General features: G+C 37.7%; 1 protein-coding gene across 6 annotated transcripts in view; it reads left to right on the top strand.

Annotated features, from left to right (window-relative positions):
- Window positions 1-25,364, top strand: part of KIF13A (kinesin family member 13A) — a 114,728-nt gene that overhangs the window by 76,808 nt on the left and 12,556 nt on the right. For 4 of the 6 annotated variants that reach the window (XM_049823867.1, XM_049823865.1, XM_049823868.1 and 1 more), the window contains 18 exons: window positions 472-602; window positions 2,375-2,461; window positions 2,575-2,741; window positions 7,751-7,961; window positions 12,654-12,816; window positions 13,476-13,616; window positions 15,322-15,471; window positions 15,978-16,142; window positions 16,792-16,965; window positions 17,495-17,646; window positions 17,766-17,898; window positions 18,022-18,168; window positions 19,170-19,208; window positions 20,528-20,627; window positions 20,719-20,845; window positions 21,882-21,937; window positions 23,214-23,338; window positions 24,353-24,529. In XM_049823867.1, the coding sequence (XP_049679824.1) occupies window positions 472-602; window positions 2,375-2,461; window positions 2,575-2,741; window positions 7,751-7,961; window positions 12,654-12,816; window positions 13,476-13,616; window positions 15,322-15,471; window positions 15,978-16,142; window positions 16,792-16,965; window positions 17,495-17,646; window positions 17,766-17,898; window positions 18,022-18,168; window positions 19,170-19,208; window positions 20,528-20,627; window positions 20,719-20,845; window positions 21,882-21,937; window positions 23,214-23,338; window positions 24,353-24,529 (2,445 nt within the window). The remainder of the gene's footprint in view (window positions 1-471; window positions 603-2,374; window positions 2,462-2,574; window positions 2,742-7,750; window positions 7,962-12,653; window positions 12,817-13,475; window positions 13,617-15,321; window positions 15,472-15,977; window positions 16,143-16,791; window positions 16,966-17,494; window positions 17,647-17,765; window positions 17,899-18,021; window positions 18,169-19,169; window positions 19,209-20,527; window positions 20,628-20,718; window positions 20,846-21,881; window positions 21,938-23,213; window positions 23,339-24,352; window positions 24,530-25,364) is intronic. The other 2 variants (XM_049823870.1, XM_049823866.1) reach the window with 1 other exon arrangement.

The following is a 25,364-nucleotide window of genomic DNA, read 5'->3' as shown; positions in this document are numbered from 1 at the left end:
TCTCTAACAACAACAAAGTGAAGTATTTCAGCAGAATTTACAATACAACTTGAAAGTATGTTTAGTTGAGTTGCTATCTAGCTGTTTTCTGAAAAGCAGCCAACTCTGTGCACCTTGTTTAACTATCCATGTAGTCCTTTGTTACATGTACCTACATGGCATGGCTGGTTTTTTTGCATTTATTGCTTGTATGCAAGCATGGTCTGAGAATATTTTTACATCAGAATTTGTGCATCAACTGCTTTATTTTGCTTTATCTAAAACCATATGAAGGTAAAGTGTAGAGCAGAAGAACAGTTTGTGTGTAACCTTTATGGTCTTCAAATCTGCTGTGGCACCATTTCCACTTTATAGAAGCGCTTAGCAAAGGAGAGCACGTAGACTATGCAGTCTCAGTGCTTTAGCTAATATTTTCATAGTTATATAAACGGTGAAAGTTTGCTTGTCTCTTAGTAACAGCTTATTTTCTAGGATCACACAAGAGTTGGTGCAGATACCTCTCAGGATATACAGCTCTTTGGCATAGGAATCCAACCAGAACACTGTGAGATTGATATTGCTTTAGATGGAGAAGTTACACTCACACCAAAAGAAAATGCAAGGTAAGAAAGATCAGCAGCACCTTCCAGTGAAGTGTTTGCTTTTCTTTACCAGGAGATAACTTGCGTGCATTTTTATTTTACCGAGTCAGAAGGTATCTTACATTCTAATCAATAGGTAGCTTCAATATAGATGACTTAAACAGATACTTAGAAGTGAAATTCACCGATAAAACTGAGATTTCCCCGCACATGTACACACCCACCCACTCTGCAGCATAACAGGCTGTTGGTGGTTTGGCTCAGAATAAACCATCGCAAGAAGGTATTGAGTAGGAACGAGGGACCATTGCTTGTCTGTATCTGGAGTAATATAGGATCACTGAGACGCTGCTGGCTATTGCAACCCATGCAATGGGATAGCAGGCTGTGTCTTGATGGGAGAGGATAAATTTTGTCTCATGAGTAGTTCCTGTTGTAAAGCTCAGTATTTTGTGAGAAAGAGGTGTTTTAAAGATCTGAAGATCTTTAAATCCTTTTCTAAATCTTTAATTACTGTCATGTCTAGTAAATATGCAGTGTGAAGTCACTTTTCCCCTCTTGTTTCTACTTCTATATTTTTATTATTTTTCATCTGGGGACACTGTAGCTTCTTGGGTGGAATTGTAAATGTCTTTGTCACTTCATCTCTAATGGTGTGTGATAAGCAGTACCTTTGTCCCAGTTAATAGTCATGCTGCTTGACTGAAATATGACTATCTAAATAATGTATAGATTAGTATTAGAATGAGAAACAAAAGTTTGAGAGACACCGTTTAAAAAATCCGATCTCTTCCGTTCTGCCTTCAGTAAAATACCTCTTAGCATTTGCATTTTTCTTCTGCAGCCTACAGTACAAAATTTCAAATAGATGGGATTCAGACTTGTGGTGACAGAGTTACTGTACTGGAAATCAGTCATTTTGACTGGCAAGAACAAAGATACATGTCAGTGAACAAACATAAATATTTTGTTTTACTCGTGCCTGATCTGCAGTGCTTAAGATACTAGTGTCAACAGAAACTTAGTTACCAAGACTTCCATTGCAAAAACCCCAAACAACCAAAAACCTGGTTTTAAATCAAATGCTTACATGTTTGTGTTGACTTACTTGAGACAGCTGAATTCTGAACTGTGCATCTGAAAAGGCTTTTTTCATTTTATGTAAGTTTTTTTCCCCCTTTCAAATAAATTGTTCTGCTTTGTGACTTGCATATGCAAAAGATCAACAGCTCCATTTTTCCCATTTTGTGATTGAAACTTAAATACAAAGAAACCTAAATGCAAATGTAGCAGTATACCAGATGTTCACAAAAATAGACCCTTGATAATAATAGAGACTCCATGTGTTTGAAAGAATGAAACTTGGATCTAAATGTCTCTTCTTATGCTTGAATGCCGAGTATGTTAACAGTATGTTTTGCAACTGTGTTGACTAACTTGTATCTTGGAGAGGTTTATTAGCAGGATTTGCATGCCTCCAAGTTTACAGACTGTTTATGAGAAAGAGGCAGTGGCCCATTTTGAGAAATGGGCCTTTAAAGAAAACTGCAACTAAAAGCAACCTTGTCTACATGTTTACTGAAGAGTTGTACCAGCCAAAGCTGCAGGGGGAGGGTGCTTTGTCAGTAGAAATCAGACAAGTAACTTTCCCGTTGTTTTTTTAATGAGAACATAGCAGATTTGTGCATTATATGATACAAATCACTGCCTGTAGACAGGAGAAACAATAGATCTTGTAGTTACTTTTCAATCTTTTATTTTTAGGATTTCACTGAAGTTTTTTCTTCTTTCAGATCCTGTGTAAATGGTGCACTGGTATGTTCTGTCACTCAGTTATGGCATGGAGATAGAATATTATGGGGAAACAACCACTTTTTTAGGTAATAGTTGATATTTACATTCCAGCCACTTTACATTCAGCCTATCTTTTTTTTTTTTTCCTGCCACTGTTCTGCTTAAACTTTTTAGAAACTGAATTTCAATTTTTACACAGAATCAATTTACCAAAGAGGAAACGACGAGATTGGCTGAAAGACCTTGAGAAAGAAAGCTCGTTAGGAGAGCATGATCTGGATGCAGCTAGTGAAGCTTCTTCAGAACCAGACTACAACTACGAATTTGCACAAATGGAAGTTATCATGAAGACACTGAATAGTAATGGTACGGCATCTGCCAGATAAAAATGTTGTTTTGGATTGTCCAACAAATTCAACATGGAACTTAATTTCTGGGTAAAAACCCATGTGGTACACTTGCTTCAGGGGCCTTCGGAGCATTTTCAGAAAAAGATATTTTACAGAAACAGTGTTAGATATACATATATATATATATATATATATACACACACACACACACCCTTCTATAAAAAGAATATATGCACCTAAGTATAAACACACACAGATTAGTAGTTGGTTTGTGCCCTGACACACAATTTTATCTGTACATCTGCTGTCCTTTATAATGCAGCCGAGTTGTAATCATATGCCTGACAAATCATTGTCTAAGTCCTACTGACCTCTTGCTTTTGCAAGTTACTGCAGACAAAAGGGTGCTCCAGATATGGCTCAGTTAATTTCACCCTTCCTTTTGTATCAAATATTACTGACACCATTTTAACCTTAGTAGAAAAACACTGAAATCATAACAAACCAATAGTCAGATGTCACCTAGCATGGTTTTTAACGCTTGATCACTCTCAGTATTTTACTTAATCTTTGTTAAAACCTGTTGTGATGCCTTTTCGGGGCAGTATAATAGAGGATATGTAAGATAATGGTACGGTGTATCTAAAACAATATGGTGTTTACATGATTTCCAGAAGGCAAGTCATAGTTCATATGATATAATATGGTATGAAGAAATGCTGAAAAACTTGGTAAATTACTAAATGCTTTGTACAGGTTTTTTACATACACAACATTTGAGAGGCAAATACTTTGGGTTTTGGTCACTGAGCAAGAAGACACAGTAGATGCTGTTTCATTGCTTTCTGTTCTCCTTTCTTCATACCTTTGCAGTATTTCCATTGTTTGCTGTGGTTTACTTATTGAAATACAGTATTTACATTTTTTTCTTTGTCTCTTAGTCTTTAACTTCCTCTGTTTTGCTGATGAGTACAGCATGATGGTTTCATATGCTTGATGCTCTAGCAATAGTTTGCAGGGGTTTTTTACAGTTTGATTTTAATGAGGTTGCTTGTATAAGTGAGTTACAGGGTCAGGTTATTTAAGTTGATGTGAGATTACTGTTTGATAACAGAAATATTCTCATTATGGTTCACTCATACCAGGAGACGAATTTCAGATGAATCTGCCATCTTGGTGGTCTTCAGTGTTGTCATCTCTCGTGAAGATTCTGTTGCCTGTTTTAAGGCTTCAAACCATCCCGTATCTGTGCCAAAACTGGGACAAAGGTTTTGAACTCGATTGGTTCATGCATGAGACTGCTGGAGAAATTTGAAAGCATTAATTGATGCTTGATCTGCTTGTCACTAACCGGGGATTTGACTAAACTGTAGCAGTCTACAATAAGTCAGTGTTCTTTGAACAGGAGGTCACATTTTTTGGTTTTCATGTGTTATCTACCTGATTCAAATGATTCTTCACAATATTTCAAGTGTCTTTACATTTCAGTTCAGTAGGCTTTTTTGATTGTGGTCCAGCCCAATTTTTGTCTTGGTCAGTTGTTCTTTGTGTCTTTGCTCAAGAACAGTACAGACCTTGCTGTTTCAATTAGAGCTCTTTCCTCCCTAATGCACAGCCAATGTTAGCGGTCGTACATGTTGGATAGTTTCATAGGCATCATAAGCCAATTTTTCTGCTTCTTGCCTCTTCTGTCCCGTCGTCCCCCGTCCCCCCCTCATAGGTGTTGCTTAACTAAGTTGGACTAGTAAGTGATAATAAAATGCTAACAAAACAAGTGACTGAGGATCACAGGCTGGTCTTTTGATTCGAAGCTAGATAGTGCTTCCAGGTTCTGTTCTTCTCAATGGTATAGCTAAAATACATTTTTTCTGATATGCTTCCAGCTTGTTGGGTAAGAAGTAAAGCAGCTTAGAAAAATCACTTACCTGAAAACTTAAGGCATTTATTCAGCATTGTTGGTACTGGATTAATGGATTTCAGATGTCAATTAAGTGACATTGCAGCAAGGTAATAAATGCAGTTCATCCTATGGAGAAAGTACATTCTTCTAGTTCAATGTTAATATTCTAACAATTTGCAGACGATTAACTGCATATGAATGGTATTTTCAGGGCCATTGAAATCTTGTCACATAAATATGTAAAGGATTGGGACTTGGGACTTTTAACACTATATGGAATTTGCTGTGTGTTTGGCGGGCACTGGGTAGAATCTTCCCTAATTTACTTGACTTTGCATGAGAAATCCAAAGTTCTGCAATATGCTGTTTAAATCTAACTTAAACACTATTGTAGTTCTTCTGTATTGTGAAAAACTTAAACTGTTTATTTTTTCATCTGCTAACTAGATGGTTATAATTCAGACCATATTTTGCTTTTTCACTGTGAAAGGCTTGGGATTTTCTGTGTAAAGTCTTTCAAAAGTTAAATTGAAGATTTTCTAAAAGTGTAAATTTACTTTTTGCATTTCAATACAAGCATAACCCACCTTTTTTTCCCCAAACAGTAGTGGATTTCATTGAAATTGGTGAAGTTTTAGACTAGGTTCTTGCATCTTGTTCCAAATATTTTCCACAGTATAATTTGATCCTGTGGTAGTTGTGATCCTGAAAATCTAGGTGGCTGGAAAGATCGCTTTTATTATGGAAATCTGCTCCCTGAACTTGGAGCTGGTCTTGGAGCAGTTGAGGAAAGTCTTGTCTTAATGAGTCAGCCTTAGATTCATTTCCTGTGTTTGCAAACACAATAGAGGGCTTTTAATTTCTTCCATGCCTCTTCTCTATCTTCTACATAATACCTGATTTCTTAACCATTTTTACACATAACTAAAACTGATTTAGGGATTATGCAGTAAAACCTATGCATGTGACGGTAATTCTGGTGTATGGAGGAGTTAGGAGGATAATGATGATGCAGAACAACATTAATAACTTGGTGTGTAGTCTAGAATATTAGAACTTGGTTCAGTCAATTGTTGTTCCACTGTCTAAAAGCTAAAAATAGCTGTCTTTCTGAGAATGTCATGTACTAAAATGTAATATTTCTGGTTATTTTAAGACACTTTTATGCATCACTGTTTTGCTATTTGGCTGTTATTTATACTGACTAATTTTTAACTTTATGCTTTATAGTTACCGTTGTGGTGGTATTTTATGATGCCTTTGTGTGAAGCCAGTGATTTCTTCCACAGATAAGGCTAGGGCCACACTAGCAACTTTACAGAAGTGTTTGTTTTCTGCTAAAAATTAAGATGTGCTTTACATCAATCTTAATATTTCAAAAAAGGATGCCGAGAGGCAAATACAAACCACTGTAACAACAGAATACCTGGAGGTCCTGTTTGCTTCTCTGGCATTTATAATAGGAAGGATTTGTTTTATGAATTGACTTGCCTCAATGGCCATGTATGTTAAAATCAGAGACAGTGAGTTAGTATATCATTTAGCAAAACTGGTCTGAGTAGTTTTAGTACTCAGGAAGTTGTTACAGATTACTAAATATAGTAATGCTACGTTGGTTTACGAAGATAGGGGAGATGTGGGTTTTGGGAGACTGTATGTATGTGTTATGGTGACCAACATACACTACTAGTGATGAAAACCCTACAGAACCTTTCATGTGAATCCTCTACTGCATGCTATAGTAACCCAGTTTTTGTTTCATGTAGCATTGTAGTATCAGGAAAACTTGTACAAAATCTTACAAGGACTGGGTTTTGGTAGTGAAGGCAAGATGGTTCATAACTAAATCATACTGACATTGGTTTTGGGTTGGTTTTTTTGGAGGGTGGGTTTGGGGGGGGTGGGTGGTTATTTTTTTGGAGAAGCACACCTCTAGTTCCAAAGTGGGACAGTTTAATTAAATCTAGGTTTATTTTTCTTCCTCCCTTTTGAGACAGACAGGCATCCTTAAAAGTCACAGCAGCTCTTTTTTTTTTTTTTTTTTTTATACTTGCAAAATGGAAGAGGTATCACAAACTATTATTTTAAAGCTGAAGCTTTTTGCACTTGAAAATCCTGGCATACAATGTTGCTTCCCGTAATAATCTACCACTCCAACTATGGAACTCTTCTCCCTTCCCCTTCTGATGTACAGAGTCTGCAATCTGTTAGGTGATGTGCTGTCACTCAGGTATTCATCTAGATTGGTCCTCTTGCAAACCACTCTTATGCTGTATTTAAGCTTTCAGATATATATATACATGAAGCAGATGTATACTGGTAGTCCATAGAAGGAGCTTACTCCATTGAATTGCTCTTTCAGAGGCACAGTCTGGCATTGGACCTAAAATCAGGAATAGACAGAGTAATGTTTGTTTAATTTGAATGCAATTTAGATTTAACTGTAGCTGATTGACGCAAGCGGTTGTTTCAGGATAGGCTATTCAAATGGATATTTGTTCTGGGTTGATACTGAGATGAAATGTGGTTTGTAAAGCTAAATGCAGAAGTTCCCTCCAGAACATACTTTGCCCACTTCAGTGCTGTGAAGTGCATTGGTGTAATGCAATGTGTGACTAGTCATACAATTTGTTTGTCTCGATTTTCATCTGCAGCTCTTCAACATGTTTCATTCTCTGCCAAAGTGGAGAGAGTAAATTGCTTTTTACTTCCTTCAGTCATTTCCTTCTCTGGTTAACATAATCTTCCCTTGTATTTTGCTTTGTTTTCTTTGTATTAATTTGTTCCCTTTTCCATCTATTCTTTTTTTCCTACTGGGATTCTGAAACATATTATAACTTCACAGCACTGAAACGTGCAGTAGATGAGGGTCTTAACCATTGCTCTAGCCCCTTTGCATGCTGTATTGTTTTCTTGTTTGTATTTATCTATTTAATGCAATATTTATTATTTTGGCTTTTGTTTTTTGGGGGCAATGGCCATCTTGTGTTTGCAAAGACTCTGGGGTATGTTGATTGCTGTTATCAAATAAATAATGAGTGTTCTGTAATACCGAAATGGCATTTTCTCACTTTCCTGGGTTTCTTTCTCTCTTTCTGGTTTTTTTTCCCCCCTTTTCTTTTTAGACCCAGTACAAAATGTGGTCCAGATCTTGGAGAAACAGTACTTGGAAGAGAAGCGGAGTGCTCTTGAGGAGCAGCGGCTGATGTATGAACGTGAGTTAGAGCTGCTGCGGCAGCAGCTCTCTCCAGAAAGGCAGCATCAGCATGGCAGTGACAGACTCTCCTACACTGCTCAGACTGCACAGCAGAAAGTAAATCTCTGGACAGAAGAGAGGTGAGAATACTGGAATTAAAACAAAGGAATTAATAAGAACTACCACGGGTGGAAGGTGGGGCTTGAACTGTCTGTCAGAAACACATAATATTTTTTTGTGGAGTTGATGTGCAGTACAAGATCTGCCTCCACCAAAGTGTTAGCATTTCATTTAGGACTAGGTTCTGACATGTAACATGTGTGCAAGATCTTCCTGTTTTATTTAACACACAAATGAAATAAGAATTTAGCTTTTATTGATCAGCATTCTAGTTTGTTTGGTTTTTTGGGTTTTTTTAAACTAGAAAAGTACTTCTGAAATGTTTGGTTTAGCAATTAAGTTAGTTCTGGAAAGAAAGGAAAGGATAGTGCAGAGGTAGATTTGTCAACTAAGATTAAGGAGTCCACTAAGGAGTATTGTGTGTTGAGAGTATACAATGAGAGCACAGTATTTTGCAATCTAAGAACTATAAAAAAATACAGAAAATGGCAGTCCTTGTGTTGTATGTATGTGTTTCTAAAAGTAAGCCCAGCTTTAGAAGAGAATTGCTGTGTATAAGAACTGCAGAATAGTCACATAGAGTATGTTTGAGCTGTGTAGGAAGTAAAAGGCTTGCCATGAGGTGAACAGGCCTCTTTGCAAAGGAATAGCATGGCACGTGGAATGCAGCCTTGGTGAAAGATCATCATGAGATTGGCAGGGACAGTTAAAAAAGCAGACTAGGAAGATGTGAGTAGAGTTTGAGAGAAGCTTGCTCTTGGTATCATTGGGGGCAGAAGGATGCCAGCTCTATAGAGAGAAGTTCTAGGGCAGCAGCTGAGATGATTTAAGTTTTCTGCATACAAATGAGTATTCTGTCATTGGGTTAATTCAGGAGGAAGAATGATTAGATGTACTAACAGGTTTCTTGTTTCCTTTTAATCTATTTTCTTTTAAAGCAGAAGGTTCATTATTCACTCAACATTTTTTTCTACATGTAGTGAGTTTGAGCGCTCTTTCCTGTTTTGATTGTTTTTGTTTTGTTCTCCACCATTAAAAAAAAAAATAATATCCATATACAAGAGGAGTCTAAACAGAGATAGCCAAGATCATGTTGCAGCTTTCAAATTCAGAGTGTTAGAAATAGAACATATCAGATCTTGGTTTAGGTTTTGTGCAAGGTTTTGTTTTGTGATTTCTGCCCAGTTTGGCCTGGGAAAAAGCCTAAACAAATAACGAACTGTTGACCAGCGATGACTAGAATGTTTTCCATGGCAAGTATAGGGAGTAGTACTGCTGTGTTTCAGCTTTAATTAAAATAATTGTTTGCCCCTGTAAGAGCTAAAAACAGAATCATTGGGAACTGAATGTAAAGCATTGCAGAGTCATGGTTGGGATTTGCAGGTTCTTCTAGGGCTGCAGAAGGAGTGCAAAATGAGAAACATGCCAGTTGGAGTCACTGCTATTCAGAACTGCTTTGAGCACAGCAAAGCCATCAAGAAATCACTGATAACCCACTTCAGTAGCAGAGATGAGAACTGGGCTTACTGGCAAGGAAAACAATACCTCTAAAAAGATGCAACAGAAGGGAAAAGGAAGTAGCAAAAAACTTGGCTGTCCTTGAGCGTTGAGAAGAAAAAATTATAATTGATCACCTTAACATTAACCAACCACCATAACTATGTAGTGACATTAAAAAAACCAAGAGCATCTGGAGTGATACCAAGGCTAACTGTTCTGCCAAACTTCTCAGTAGTTGTTAGATATTTCTTAGGAGGAACTGTGCTTTGAACAAGCATTTTTGCCTCTGGATTTCATGGGTCAATACTTTACTCTATATAACTGTTGAACTACTTCAAGACTGTACTTTGCACTGTAAAAAAGAGGAGAATGAATGCTCTTTATAGCATTCAGTAAGGAGTCTGATAATGTTTTGGTGGCACTGCCATTGAATATGCAGTTTTTCTGGAAAAACACTATCAGTTAGTTTCCTGTCCTCCAGAAGATCCTCGTAGGTATACTTTTTATTTATTTATAGTTCTAGAAGAGATTTGGGCTTCGGAAGAAAGGGTGAAAAAATTGAATCTTCTTAAATGAGAAACAAGGAAAAAAAAATCTTTGAGGGATTTTGGCTGTAAAAGCATGGCAACATGGTGGTAAGAGAGTGTTCACCAGCCAACTGGCCAGAGGGCAAGTAATGCAGGAAAACACGGGAAGACTGGATGTGAAGAACACGGAAAAGAGCCAAGTGTCTGGATTGCACGGGATTTGATTAGTGCGGGCTTAGCTGTCACTGTTGCCATTGCAAATGAAGGTGAGCTGTACTGGATCATTCAGCAAAATGAATTTGATAGGTATTGCATGTAGGCACGTGGTTGTATCTGTCAGATCAGCTAGAACACATTGCACAGAGTTTATTCTGGCTTTATGCTGACTGTGGAAGGACAGATGATACCTGACCTGGTGTTAAAACCCATTGGCATAAAGTTAACCTATTGTAACTTTGAACAAATTTAATTTGTTGGGGCGAGGTGGGGTGGTGGTGTACTGGACCAGAGGTTTAGTTCGGCATATTCAGTATCTGGCAGTAGGAATCCCAGAGCCTTGCAGTGACACTTCATGAGTGTGAGATGTGTTTTCATTGTTTGGCTTAAATGATTGTTTCAGGATTTCATGTTCAGCGGATATTTGCTTTGGTTAATATCCTAATGGAGCTTGACATATGTTTTGTGTAGTAAGAATTAAGAAATCCTATCTGAAACTATTTTTTTGCCTAAGTTTCTGCAAGGGCGCTGGCACAACTATATACGGAAAAACACAAACGTAATGAGAACTACACATACTAATTGGTCGAGTTACTCAAAAGTCCTCTTTATAGTCTTAAACCATTCCTTTCTCGAGAATCTAGCTAAGAAAAGATTGGTGTGGGAGCCTCCCCAAAAAGTTTGCCAGATGCCAGTTTCCCAGATCAAGGAAGGGACTGGCTATAGCTGAATCCCTTGGCTCTTACAGCACTTACAGATCAAAGCTGCTTTCTGTTTCTCAAGCTAGGAACCTGTCTCACAGTGGTTGCAGGTGTAATGCACTCTCTGTATTAAGTACTATTTACTGAGTAATTCTTGACTCTACCATCATTTTCTGGGTGAATCCAAAATTATAGCTGTCTGTGGAATGTGTCACTCCCATGGTCTGGAATTGTTCATTTAATCTTGATGGCCTGAATAACAGAAGCAAGAGGTAGAGGGAAAGGAATTTTCAGTATAATGCCAGGAGCAGATATGGAGGAAGTGGACTAAAAATCCACTGATAGTGGCAGCTATTTAAGATCCAACAAAACCCACCCCTGTTTCAAATTTAGGCCAGACAGGAGAGAGACAAAGCTGCATGTTGTAGCATGTTGGAGGCTAAAATTGAGGGCTGCTTGCTAATGCTACTGGTCGTTTACCACTTTGGTATGGTATCAGGGAGCCAGCAGAGTGCAGTTTGAATTACCTAGGCTGTTCTTTGGGATATTTTGAAAAAAATATAGCCACTGAAGAAGAATTCTGCTGGGGACTGAAATGTGTATTAGCAGTTGTTTGTGGTTTGTACTATAAAGACATACAAAAGATCTAAGCTTATCTGTATAAAGGCAAATAGGCAAATTTTACCTGTATTCACAGCAAAGTCCGTGAGTTTACTTGTTCCTCCTACACTTGCCCATAATATAACGTGTTTTGTAGAAATTAGAAGTGTATGTGCAGAACATGTACTGTATTTCAGTAGGACTTCACATAGAGAAGCTAAACAATCATACAGGGGAGTGCTGGTCACTGAAATATCTGAAGTTTGGTCATGAGTTTTATGAAGATGATGAGATGCAGTAAGTGCTGTTGGGATTACAAAGAAAGGCAGAAAGGGGAACTACACATTTGCTCAGAGGATAATCGTGATACTTCTAAAAGGCAAATTAAAGATGAGAATCCCAGGTGAGAGCGTGTCTTAGTATTGCAGGTGGAGGTATAATATATGTCATAGCAGGTTTGCCAGATATTATGGTAGAAGAGATTTGCTCGGACAGGCCTTATAAACCTTTTTGGAATTTGTCCAGGGACTGTTAACTGTATGGAGTGCACAAGCTTTAACCTGTGCTCGTTCATCTATTACTTAGAAAGTACTTTGGGTCTGTAGGACTTAAGATTTTCATTATGTTTTTTTAATGTATACACTTGAGATGGCTTAAGTATATGGAGGGAGGTCTGGGGGTCTGTTGCACTGCAAAGCCGTAGCTGCGATGTAAAGCTGTGGCCTGCAGTGGTTGCAGGTTCCAACATCACAATCTGAGTAAAAGCGGGTTTTATCAAGATGAAGTCTCACATGTTGGGACTGGTAGTTTCTGTGGAACAGGACTCCAGATTGAAGACAAAGACAGCTGCAATTATTTCATTTCTTGAAAATTAGGAATGTCCTTAGGGCTTTTAACAAATCATCACTGTAAAAGCTCCCATAGTACTGAGCCCTTTTATTTGGGCATTACTGTGCTACGCTTATCTCACCAGTAATATGTTTGTTTAATATGTGATCACTCCTTTTCCTCAATAAAATTGTCTGACAGTTTTGTGTTTGCTGACATAGTGCTATACAGCATTTCTTAAACTTGTTTCAGAATAGTCTTTGTTAGCACCTCTATTTGCAGCTTTCCAATAATAGAAATAGGTTTCTGTGTATTTTTCATGTTACCTACTGCACCACAGGGATGAATTGTTTCGACAGAGCCTGGCTAAACTTCGAGAGCAGATAGTAAAGGCAAATACACTGGTGAGAGAAGCAAACTTCTTAGCAGAAGAAATGAGTAAGCTTACAGATTATCAAGTAACACTTCAGATCCCTGCTGAAAACCTCAGTGCCAACAAAAAGGTAATGACAGCAAAGAATGCTGGAAAATGTAGGTTTATGGCTAATGTAAAATATGTAAATGTATATGACATCCATCTGAGCTGAGGCCATAAAATGCTACTTTTGTTAGATTATGCATAGGCAAAATATGGGTGCTACCTGACTTTAATATCTTGAAAGTGAATAATTATAAGTAAAAATGGGAACATAGCATTAATTATGGCTCTTGCTGTTCTTTTACATGTATGATCAACATAGGTGCATACGGTTTGTGAACAGACATTTGTGTTCTGTTGCTATAAAACTTGCATTTTAGTTATGTTTGCAAAAATTACCATGTTTTGTTACAGATGACTAAAATTTTTTTGTCTTAAGGGTTTTCTAGTTGAAGTGCTGCTGTAAATATAATAGCAATTAGGATAATAGGCTTGTCATAAGTGATTTGATTGAGAGTGTTAATGTTCCTGTGTGAACGGTAGTTGTCTGAGAAGGGCAAAGAGGTCTGGATCCTCAGAGATGTACAGGGCATGCTGCGTTTGAGGACAGAGATAGTATGGCTGGCAGGCAGAGAGCAGCTGTATGTTCTGTATTTTATTCCTTTTTAGGAATGCAGTTTGAGTGAAGAGTTAAACTACTTATATGCACCTTTCCTGCAGTGATTATTTTTTCCTCTGATTTAGAGGGGTGCAATAGTAAGCGAGCCTGCTATTCAAGTGAGACGAAAAGGAAAAGGTACTCAAGTGTGGACTATTGAGAAACTAGAGAACAAATTGATTGACATGAGAGAAGTCTATCAAGAGTGGAAGGAGAAAATTCCTGAGGTATTGTATATATTTTCTGAAAGGGATCAGAAATTGACTTTGTTTTCTTTTAACCCCTTCTAATATGTTGTACAGATCAAGTGCATTGACTTTGTATATGAAAGTTTATGGGTATTGTGGTTGGTTGGTTTTTTCTTTTTTAAAAAAACAAACAAAAACAACAACAACAACAAAAAACAACACCCCAAAATACTTATAATACTAAATATTCAAAATGCCCATGCATAGTAAAACACAGCTATATCCTATCCTCACTTGCATTCTGAGATATAAGTGTGCTGAGGTCACATATATTTGTGCTGAGGTAGTGACTCGTGATACCACTAAGAGCATATGTTTACCTGGCATAATACAGGTGCCATGCAGATAAGCATTAGCTCTGAATGGAAGCAGCAAGCTGCATTAGAAATAAAATTATTAAATTGCTGTCAGTATCAAAGCTAGCAAGGATGCTGCTTAGATGCACTTAAGGTGCAGAACATATTACTGGGGTAGAACTTGATGTTAAAATGTGAAATATTCTGTAATTTCATCTGTATATCCCCCAACCTTAAAGCAGTGAAGAAATCAGTCGAAGGTACTTAGACTACATCAGTATCTCCATCAAAACTAAGTGGCATTTCCTGAGAATTTTAGTAGTACATTAGCCCTGGCAAATAATCGTGAGTCTTGTCAAAAACTTGCTTGTTTGCTGGCAAGAGATAGATGTGAGATTTGGTGTTCCAGAAGGTGTCCTCTAAGTATTCAGGTGGAAGTGCATAGAAAGTATATCTTGCTGTCTTGTGGCTGATAGGGAGCACCTAAATTACTTGCATCAAGAATCATTCTCAAATATGTTTGAACAGCTGTTGTGCCTTTGTTACATGCCTTGGACGGGACAATGGGAGTCTCTAAAATCATAACACAGGGGAGGTCAAGCACTTCATCTGTGCCCATTGAAGACAACGATGATTTTGCTGCTGACTTTAGTAAGAACTGATAGCACATCCTTTGAATATATTATGTCTGCCTGAGCCAGGGTCGTCCTTACCATGACCTATGTCGTCCATAATGCATGTGTTCTATGTGTTACATAGAAACACGTAGGTCAAATGCATGTGTTGGAGATGAAGGAGGAGAAGGGAAGGAGCTAACAAGTCCACTGAGGAGTGCATATCATGCTAGGAATCTGCATGAATTCTTTGTGGCTGTGTATGGGGTACTTGACTAGAAAATGCTGCAGATGTGATCTCAGCTCTATGGCAGTCATAAGAACACTTGTAGGCTTAAGTGGGAGTCATCCTGCACCTTCCCTTTTGGCCTTGTAGTGGTAGCCAACAGCCAGACCAGCTGTTCAACCTGGGATCATTTTTCCTCTCATTTAAAAAGTGTGAACAGAGCAGAAAAGTAAGGTGCAACTTCTTGAAATCAATGGCTACTGTGCTTGCTCATGGTAAAATCTGCTTTGTCTTGACGCCAGTAAAAAATGTAGGTTAACATATTACTATATCCCAAAGTAAAGAAAGGATTGTGTCATGTCCATCTCAAAGATTTCATTTCAGATTTGTGATATGCTTCTAGTCTCTTTCTACTTGTGTAACATGAAGGAACAGAAAAGATTGGTAGGGACTTACTTTTTGTGCCATGACCTTATACTGTGTGGTTGGTTGATTTTGTGTTCCCACGCTTACAGTTTTTCACATAACTTTTACGACCTTTAAAACAGGTAAGGAAGCTGACTGGCAAAAGAGGTGACCCTTTTTACGAAGCGCAAGAGAACCACAACTTAATTGGCGTTGCCAATGTGTTTTTGGAGTGCCTTTTCTACGATGTGAAGCTGCAGTATGCTGTGCCCATCATCAGCCAGCAAGGGGAGGTAAAGCCTAAACAGAGAGCGGGCTGGGCATACCTATGCCCTCATACCTACTGGGATAACATGGCTTTTAGCTGGGAGGCTTCACGTACACTGATTTTCTTTTAACAAGCAGCAAATGATGCTTGTTGTCTTGTTTCCCAGTGGATAAGCGTGTTCCAAATCGCTGGGTATGTTTTCTGTTTATTGGTTTGCGATCGCCTAGCTACTAAAATAGTAGAATAAAGTTCCTAGTATCAGTGTAGGTAACTGAGCAACACCCAGCATATTAAGGTTCTGATGTGCAATCATGATGCTGTATACCTTTTCTGTTGTGTGTGGTCAGTAGTTATGCATACAAATAACTATTATTTTTTCATTCCTTTCTCCTCTTTTTTGACATTGTTGCTTTTCATTTGGTGGTTGAGAGCGGTTCAGTTTTGTTTCTGCACACCTTGTAGAGTTAGATCTATCATCTAAATGTCTTTAAGTCTCTTGTGCACAGGTTCTTAGTATTTGTCGTGCCTTAGGTTGCAGGACGGTTGCATGTTGAAGTAATGCGAGTCACTGGGTCTGTCCCAGAACGTGTAGTAGAAGGAGATGACTCATCTGAGAACTCCAGTGAGAGTGGGAGTCTGGAAGTCATGGATAACAATGGAGAAATTATTCACAGAGCGAAAAAGCTCTCCTGCAGGGTAAGTGAGAACACATGATGGAGTTAAATTTCAGGCCTTTGTAACTATGTAGTCAGTCTGATGTAAAGTACTAAGCTACATAGGCTATTGCTTGCTTGAAATTCTCTACTGAGAAAAGACTTCTGTTGTTCCAGTTCAGTGTAGGTCAGTCTGTGGCTTCCAGTGGCTGAATGAATTCACATTAGTTTCTAGTATATGCAGGTCTGCATCATAAATACTGATGTTACAAGGACTGTCATTGGCAGACACAGAAGGGGAAACGTTTTTTCTGTGTAACTTGAAAACTTACAATGGGAACAATTTCTATTGTTTCTTTGTTCATCTAATGTAGTATCTATGGGTAGTGTCTGGATTTCATTCTTCTGTGATGAAGTCGTTCATTCTCCACTTGAGCATCAGCTTCCTCAAAGAAAACATGCACGTGGGTGGGCTAGTTAAGTGCATGTAACTGCTTTCCTTGCATCTGCACTTCTGTATATGCAAAATACAGATTTCCTAAACAGGGACATCTTTACAAAGCAATTGGAGATGTCCTTTAAAAATTCTTATTGACTGTTGGTATTTTTGGATTAAATACTTGGTTTTTGAACAATTTACAACTGAAGAAGAAACAATTGTAGTTTTGACAACATCTGTTTTGTCTCCTCAGGTAAAAATAAAAGAAGCAACCGGACTGCCACCTAATCTCTCCAACTTTGTCTTTTGTCAATATACGTTTTGGGATCAATGCGAGTCAACAGTAGCGGCACCAGTGGTAGATCCAGATGTGCCTTCACCTCAGAGCAAAGATGCTCATTTTACAGTGATCTTCTCTCACTGTAAGGTAACTATTTTTATTATGAAATGGTGTTACCAGGAGGATGGCATGTTTGAGATAAGCTATTTAGAATTTGAGCCTTGTTTTCCTGGGGGAGGAAAGAGGGAATCAAGTCATATAACAAATGACTCTTGACTATAATTTAGAAAGCCATAATATTTCACTTCATCACTTCTTCAAAATGCAGCAAAATGAAAAAATCTTTTAGTTAGTGGTCTTTTAAATTCAGGTGTCATCTTTAATGCATGGGGGGAAACTATAGTTTATATAATGACATCTTATTATATACTTGTTTGGTAAGCTCAGCAACTTAAAAAAGGTCATTCAAGCTGTGATGTCATTTTAATGGAAATTTTGCAGAAGCAGGAATTGCGGAGATGATATGTTTCACAACTTCCTTGACCAGAGTCGAGCTTTATGATCCAGACTGTATGGTTTTACCATGCACGTGGTTGTTTAGTGTGTCCTTGCAAAGCAGTTGAGGAGATACAATTATTTCATGTGATTAGATGTGATTTGTTTTTCTCATTGCCAGGACTATGTGGTGAATGTCACAGAGGAGTTTTTGGAGTTCATTTCAGAAGGAGCTCTTGCTATTGAGGTGTGGGGCCACAGATGTACTGGCAATGGCAGCTCTGTTTGGGAAGTTGATTCTCTTCATGCTAAAACTAGGACGCTGAGAGACAGGTACAAATAAATTACACATGAATGCTTCCATCAGTTTTCTGAAGGCTTTCTAATACTTGTGGTGCACAAAATATACTTAGGTGAGGCAACCATTAGTTTTTGTGGGGATGCCTTTTCAGGTGGAATGAAGTAACTCGAAGAATAGAAATGTGGATTTCCATACAAGAATTGAATGAGATGGGAGAATATACTGCAGTTGAACTCCATCAGGCAAAAGATGTAAACACAGGGGGAATTTTCCAGCTTAGGCAGGTACATATCTTTTCCCTGTCTTCTTATTCATACTTAAACTGATTCTTAATTTTATTCTTAGTTTCTCTCTGGTTTTTTTTCCCCCTCTCTCTCCTTCTTTCTGTCTCTCAATTACCTGTTCAGGGTCATTCTCGCAGAGTTCAGGTGACAGTGAAACCCGTACAACATTCGGGAACATTGCCTCTCATGGTAGAAGCAATTCTTTCAGTCTCTATAGGCGGTGTGACTGCCAGATCAACCAAACTGCAAAGGGGCTTGGACAGCTACCAGGTAAGACAGTTAATTTTTCATACATTGGTTTGGTTTGGTTTTGCTGTTCTAGAGCCAGCCCAGCATAATTCCAAAAGGGACCTTAGCACACTGGTACATATGTTATTTTGCAGTTTTACACGTTTGAGGTTAATACATATAATGGGAGCATATGGTGCTAAATCTGCTTCTTTTTTTGCTTATAACTCAGTGTATAACTGATAAAGTACCAGGTGTGGTATTTCAATATATATAACACAGCAGGAATACAGAAAGTGTTTTTACCTTTGTGTGTAGAGGTGATTAATGCTAGATTCCTAGTGCCATTAGTTTCAGTCCCTTACAGGGATGATGAAAATTGTGGGTAAAAAGCAGAAAAAAATGAAAATTAGTAGAGAAGATATCTTACAGTGAGAGACTGTTCACCTTTTCAAAAAGGACTGAGTTGTTATTTGATCAGAATCAAAAATAACCATCACTGAATGTGAAAGGGCTATTTCATGTAGCAGAAAAAGTCCTTAAGAAGTATAGATGACCTCAAGCTGATACTGGACAAATTCATATTGGAAATAAAGTGTGATTTTTAACAGTGGTGACAAAGAACAAGTGGAATAGGCCACCCAAGGAAGCAGGGTGCCTTTTGTCAGAAGGGTTACATTCAGAACCACAAGTAATTATAACCTTAAATACAGGTGAAGCTGTAAAACTTGAAGATTGGTGGTATGCTTGCTCAGTCCTTTTTCTGGCACAGTATTCTGTGTTTTTTGGGGTTTGTTTTTGGTTTTGGGTTTTTTTTATAAATATATTCACTAATACTCAAATCATGGCTGAGCTGCTGCAGTCTAATAAAAAAAAGGTTCTACCTGTTAATATGACTTTGGTTATTTGAATGTTGCAATTTTAACATTTTGCAAGTTTGTGGCAGAAATGTTAGTGTTCATGTTTTGGGGTATTTCTGTGAGTTTCTGTTGAGAGAAATGCATGTTGTTTTGTGTTTTACAAAATTTATTTTCTCCTACCAGAAAGAGGAGGATGATGGTGGTGATATGGATAGTTACCAGGTATTGCTGCTGTTGCTGTCAATCCTGTGGCATGGGGCACAGCTAATGCTAACAGCCAGCAACTTTCAAATGAACAAGCGTACTGGAGCGAGCAAAAGCGGCTTTGAAATACATATGTGCTGTGCATTTAAGAGGCTACCTGGGCTATAAAACACTGCTATTTCAGTTTACCTTGTGACTTCATACTCTTGCAGTGTGCTCTCTTCTCTAGTACTCAGCAGTCAGCTCTCCTAACTGGCTACATGAATTGCTATGTGAATAAAAGCTTGGAAACTTTAATTTAGAATGAAAACAGTTTCCAGTGAGTATCATATGGGAAAAAAACAACCACCTGCAGCTGCAGGCTTCTTTCCCAACCAGATTACACAGCAAAGGATTTTTTGTTTGTTTTCTAAAGAAAACATCATAACCTTCCAAGCTGTGCAGTTTTCTGAAATGCTTGTGGGAGAGAGAGGTGAGGATGTGAGTGGGGGGAATAGAGAAGCTTCAGTAAAGCAATTTTTTTTTTATCTACACAAAACCAAACCTTGAACCTGTTTTTTTGTGTGATAAGTTAAATATAAGACAGTGACAGTATAACAGAAGACTTATTTAAAAGGCAACAAAGGACAGAAAAGGAAATGCCTAAAAAATGTAGAACACATATCAGACTTCTACATGGAAGACTCACTTCTAATAGGCAGCCTTACAGAAGTAAAACCAGTTAGGTGAGAATGCTGACATCCCTTAAGATAACATATTAGGTTTTACAGCAATCTCAAAAATACCAGTTAAGGTACTAACTCCTTGCGGGCTGTTTGCGCTTCCTGACATATCACAGAGAAGAACGAACCAGATTTTCTGTGATACCACAAAGCATGATTGCATGATGGGTTTTGTTTGCATGAGAAATCTTTTAATTGCACTGATAGCAGCTGCTAGCAATGGAATTTTGTGCAGGTTTGAGGGCGTACTGACCTGTCTAATCTTCAGGAGAACTTATGATCAACTGTTGATACCTGTTTTTCCTATTCCATGTGCTATTAAAAAGTTTGATTGCTACTTCTATGAGTAATTAGCCTATGGTGTATAATTCTGTTCAGCAACTGAGGCAAGTCACATTTTCTTTTCCTCCTGTTGGAATTTGAGACTTGAAAGCAAATAAGCTTCCATTCATGGGTGATTGAGGTACTTAATCAGTGTGCATGTCATTCGGGGGAAAAAGTTTTCTGCATCATGCAAGCTGTTTAATATCAGTTCTGATGAAATTATCATGAAATCCACTGCCCTTTAACCTTAACAACATAGCCTAATAACTTTATTTTCTCTTTCCATGTTAGGAAGAAGATTTAAACTGTGTACGAGAAAGGTGGTCTGATGCACTGATAAAACGCAGAGAATACTTAGATGAGCAGATTCAAAAGATCAGCAATAAACAAGGTTTGAAGCTTAAAGTCCATGTCATAAGTACTTTATTCCCTATACCATGAAAAATGTATTTCATGCATAATACTAATCTCTTTCACTGTAGAAAAATCTGAGGATGATATAGAACGAGAAGCCCGTCTCGTTGAACAGTGGGTAGGGCTGACGGAAGAGAGGAATGCAGTGTTTGTTCCAGCACCAGGCAGTGGAATTCCCGGTGCCCCTGCAAATTGGTATGTTCAGAAAAACCATTAGAGTGGTTAGCTTTTTCTACATGAACATTTCACACTACAAGGTAAAAATCTGAGGATGCTTTAGAGCTTTCTGCATTTTCCTGCAATACTACAAATTATACTCAGCTGGCATAAGGCTAGAAGGTCAGGTGCTGGTTTGAATGTAAGAAAGGTTCGCTTAGCTAACGTATTACATAAAGTAGCTTTGACATAGCTTTCAAGGTTTGAATGTCACTTTTGGATTTAACATAGTATTTTACAATTTTACAAAATTCTGAGAAAGTTATCCTGTAGTTTGACTCCTTTCAGAAAAGGAGTGGTTCAAAAATGAATGGTAGAACATGTGATAATTTCACTGACATGGGGTAGGGAGGGAAGAAATTCTGACTTCAAAGGATATGTTCTTTTCTGTTTCACGTGAATTTCTAATATATTTCCCTTTAAATTTGTGTTTTAACTAAGATCATTGGAACTGACATGCAAAAATGAGGAATGCAACATGTTAGATTTGGGAAAGCGTGGACAAGAAATATGGCTCTAATCAAGTGTACACTGATGCCTCTGATAATACCTAATATCTCTTCTTCACTGGGTGAATGATGTAGTGATACGCTTTCCTTGCCATTTTTTTCCTCTTATTCACCTGAAGCGTGCTGTGGTCATACAGCTAAAAGCATATTTATTGCTACAAAGACTATGCCTTGCCAAGAGTTACATATCCAGTTGTTTGAAAGGTTGCTAACCTTTATGTATGAGATGACTACAACTAGTTAACTTTATAAGAAACAGAACACGATGTTTAAAACTCATCCTCACAGCAACTGAAATGTGCTGTGTGGTGTGAATTAAGTTTTGGCAAAGCACTACATTTAGCTGTGTAGTAAACAAAATACTGTCTGTACAACATAGGCATTCAGATTAGCCATCAAAATGTTGACTGCCTTAGTCATTGGTTACAGTAATGAATCTTGCATGGACATCTGTTTGCCCAAATTAGCTTAGGTATGAGTGTTGACAGCACTTTGTTTTGTTTCAGGATTCCACCTGCAGGAATGGAAACACATATACCTGTCCTCTTCCTTGATTTGAATGGTATGTTGTAACAGCAGGTTAAGGAACCTAGGTGGAGGGGATTAGTTTGGATCAATAAGTTGATAAATGGAAGAATGAATCTGAAATGTGTAATAAATCAAACAAGTCATGGCAATGGCACTGTCTGATATGGCTTGTAAAATGTTTTTCTTCTGATTCTGTATTTTGGAATAATTAAGCACAACTATTTTAAAATAAAGATAAAAATTGGGGAACATATGAGTACAGGGATAGGCTGCGCAACAGAAAATAGTGTAAGAAAGCAAGCTTAGTTTAAATTGAACAGCAGATAAGAAAATCCTGTAAATGTTATGATGTACAAATCCACATGTCATTAAAGCACTGATAGATAATCTCCCAACGCTTTCAGACCTCCTTCCACTCAGGCATCTATAGAGTGTTGAACAGCTGGTTTAATGAAGAGTGTGTTAGGACTATAATGAGCATTTTGTTAGAGAATCTGAACGTTCTCCCTTTGAAGGTATTTAATTTTACATGTGAGAAGACTATTGGTGTATATTCTTAAGACACAGATACACACTGTAAGCAACAAGAGACTAGAGTTAACAACATGTTTAAGGACTGTTTAGGAAGCAAGTCTGTAAGTGTAAACTTGGACTTAAAGCAGAGGAGGATCCACAGGCCTTGTCATTCAGCACTGCAGTGGGCAACCAGACATGTTTATATAGGCAATACATTAATACCTGCTTTAGAAGCTGATTTTGGAAAATTATATATGCTCTTTCCTTCATCTGTGCACACAAGGAATGTTGTTACTTGTTTTTTCATTATCATCAGAGATTAGCAAACCGAAGATCAAATAGGATATTTAAACAGATTGATGCATCATTGCGCAACATTTTTTTTGTTTAGCTAAAAACCTAATGTAGCCAGAACTGCTGTTCTCAATTTAAAGATTCCCTGATACATCAGAAGTGATTTAACTAAGAGATAAGCTGGTTAGGCTTGACAGGTGGATAAATCAGAAATTTTCTGGCTGGGTAAGTTAATGTTATAAATACCTAGAAATAGTTTTGAATTCCATTTAGATTATGTGAGAATGTGTTCAGGCTGAGTCTTAGCCTGGCTTTACTTCCCTTCTTTTGTATGCCAAAATAGTCTTCAAAATACTGCATAGTACTAAGATTAATTAGGATTAAATTTATTATGAAATATGGGTAGGACTTTATTACAACTTTGTATTACAACTTTGCCTCTATATATTAATATCCTTTGGTATAAAACTATTTCATTCTTTGCACATTTGTTTCATTAGCTGATGACCTCAGTGCCAATGAACAACTTATAGGTCCCCATGCATCAGGAGTTAACTCAATACTACCAAAGGAGCATGGGAGTCCCTTCTTTTATCTGCCGATCATAAAACACAGTGATGATGAGGTAAATTGTTAGCAAGCCTCCTTCTTGACAACTGCAGCTTATGTTAACACTTTCTTCTTATGTTTTATTTTCTACTTGTATGTATTTAATCATTATCTTTTTGTCTTAGAAGTACCATCTGTATCTAGTGCTACCTTAATTTTCTGGCCTATTTATTTAGAATTTGAGAGGATATGACTTGTTAGCTTTTCTGCCTTTATTCAGAGGTGGCAAGTCTTAGGTCTTCTTGGCAAAAGAATAATTCAGCTGCCTGACTCAAAATCCCTTTTTCTTCTTTCCTCACCCCTTCATCATTCCTCGTGCAGGCTCTTGATTCTTCAGAGAAAACGACTTCATTTATTGTGCACACTGGGCAAATCTTAATATTTAAATAAAACTTTTTCCTTTGTAGTACACAATTACTTTTTTTAAATATAAAGTTTGGGAATTGTTGGAAATGAACAGTTCTGAATCCATTTTGGAATTTATTAACTAATTTCTTCCACATTCTATGGCAACTCAGGCCATTGCTTAAGAGACCATTTCCAGAGTAAATGGGACACCAAATTTGGGGAGGAGGTAGGGGGAAGGAAAAAGATGTTCTGCAGGATGGGAGCATGTTAATTCTGTATGGGCTGTTATAACCTAATCCAACACAGATGGAAGATTTGACATTGAATTTAATAAACTCCTAATACAGTTGCAATAGGATTTGTAGTCCTTCCTCCAGTCTTGCTTCTGCTTTCCTTTCCGTCTCCAGCTGTGTGAAGACTTCCTTTTGGGGCAGGGTTTGCACAGTGCAGGGATTGTGCTCACAATTGTTTTCCCCAATATCTTAACATGTCTTTTATGCTGCTTCTGATAAGTTCCTTACTATGAAAAGTAGGTTTGACTCCGCTTTGTTCAACGATGCTTATTTTTCTCTCATTAAAAAATTGTTTTACTTCATGTTAAATCATTGCAAATGATACCTGTTGTTAGAGTAATTGAATCTTTGATTTCCCTTTCCTTCCTCCACTTCATTTGTCTGCATAGGTTTCAGCCACTGCTGCTTGGGACTCTTCTGTCCATGATTCAGTGCACCTGAATAGGGTAACTCCTCAAAATGAGAGAATTTACTTGATAGTGAAGACTACTGTGCAGCTCAGCCATCCTGCTGCAATGGAACTGGTATTACGCAAAAGGATTGCAGCCAATATTTATAATAAGCAGGTAAGAAGTTAATGTATTATTTTATTATTATTAATTTTGTTTGACATCCCTTATTTTATGAATGTGTTTTCTTAGTTGCTTGCTTCATTTTCTGTAAGCTTGGTCCCTCCAATTCTTATGAAAGACAAATGAAAAATATGATCATTATAGGTTGCAGTGAAGCTGTGCTCTTCTGGTATATCCCTCTGAACTGTCCATTTTTCAACCTGATTTGGTTCAGAGTATCAGAGGTGCTACTTCTGTTACAAAAAAGGAGTTCACCTTCTTGTCCATACAACTCAATGTTCTTTGATTCAGAAAGTTTGCAGTAGCTTATCTAATACGGAGTCAGTGTAGCCACTCTATTCCTGAAAGCATCTTTGGCACCTTCAAATGTTTAGCATAAACACAATATATCTTTTTTCTTTCTCTCTGCTGCTTTCTTGGTTAATTACTAACTAGGCTTGTTTCCCAGCATTACACAAATGTATACATTCTTTACCAACTTTTATGTGATGATCTTGGAGAGGGAGTTTACTTCGGCCACAAAAGTGGCTGCTGTTCCCTTTGCTTTGCTGCTTCATTGGTTTAGACAATGAGGTGCTCTCTGAAATTATATTCTTTTTTGTTTCCCGGGTGATTGAGACCAAGAGTGTATTTCAGAATTGCTTCAGATTTTGCGGTGCAATGGGGGGGGTGGGGTGGGGTGGGGAAGAGCACAAAACAGCTGTTGTACTACTAAGCAACTTGCTAAGCAGCAGAATTCCATGCCTCTTGGCATATTGTCCTTTGCTAGTTTCGTTTGTCTAAAATCCCTTATTAGATGAAAGTTAAGTTTACAGTTAGTGATGTGCTA

Source organism: Accipiter gentilis, chromosome 20, assembly GCF_929443795.1.
Source record: "Accipiter gentilis chromosome 20, bAccGen1.1, whole genome shotgun sequence".
NCBI classification, from domain to species: Eukaryota; Metazoa; Chordata; class Aves; order Accipitriformes; family Accipitridae; genus Astur; species Astur gentilis.
This window is presented reverse-complemented; position numbering and strand designations above follow the sequence as displayed.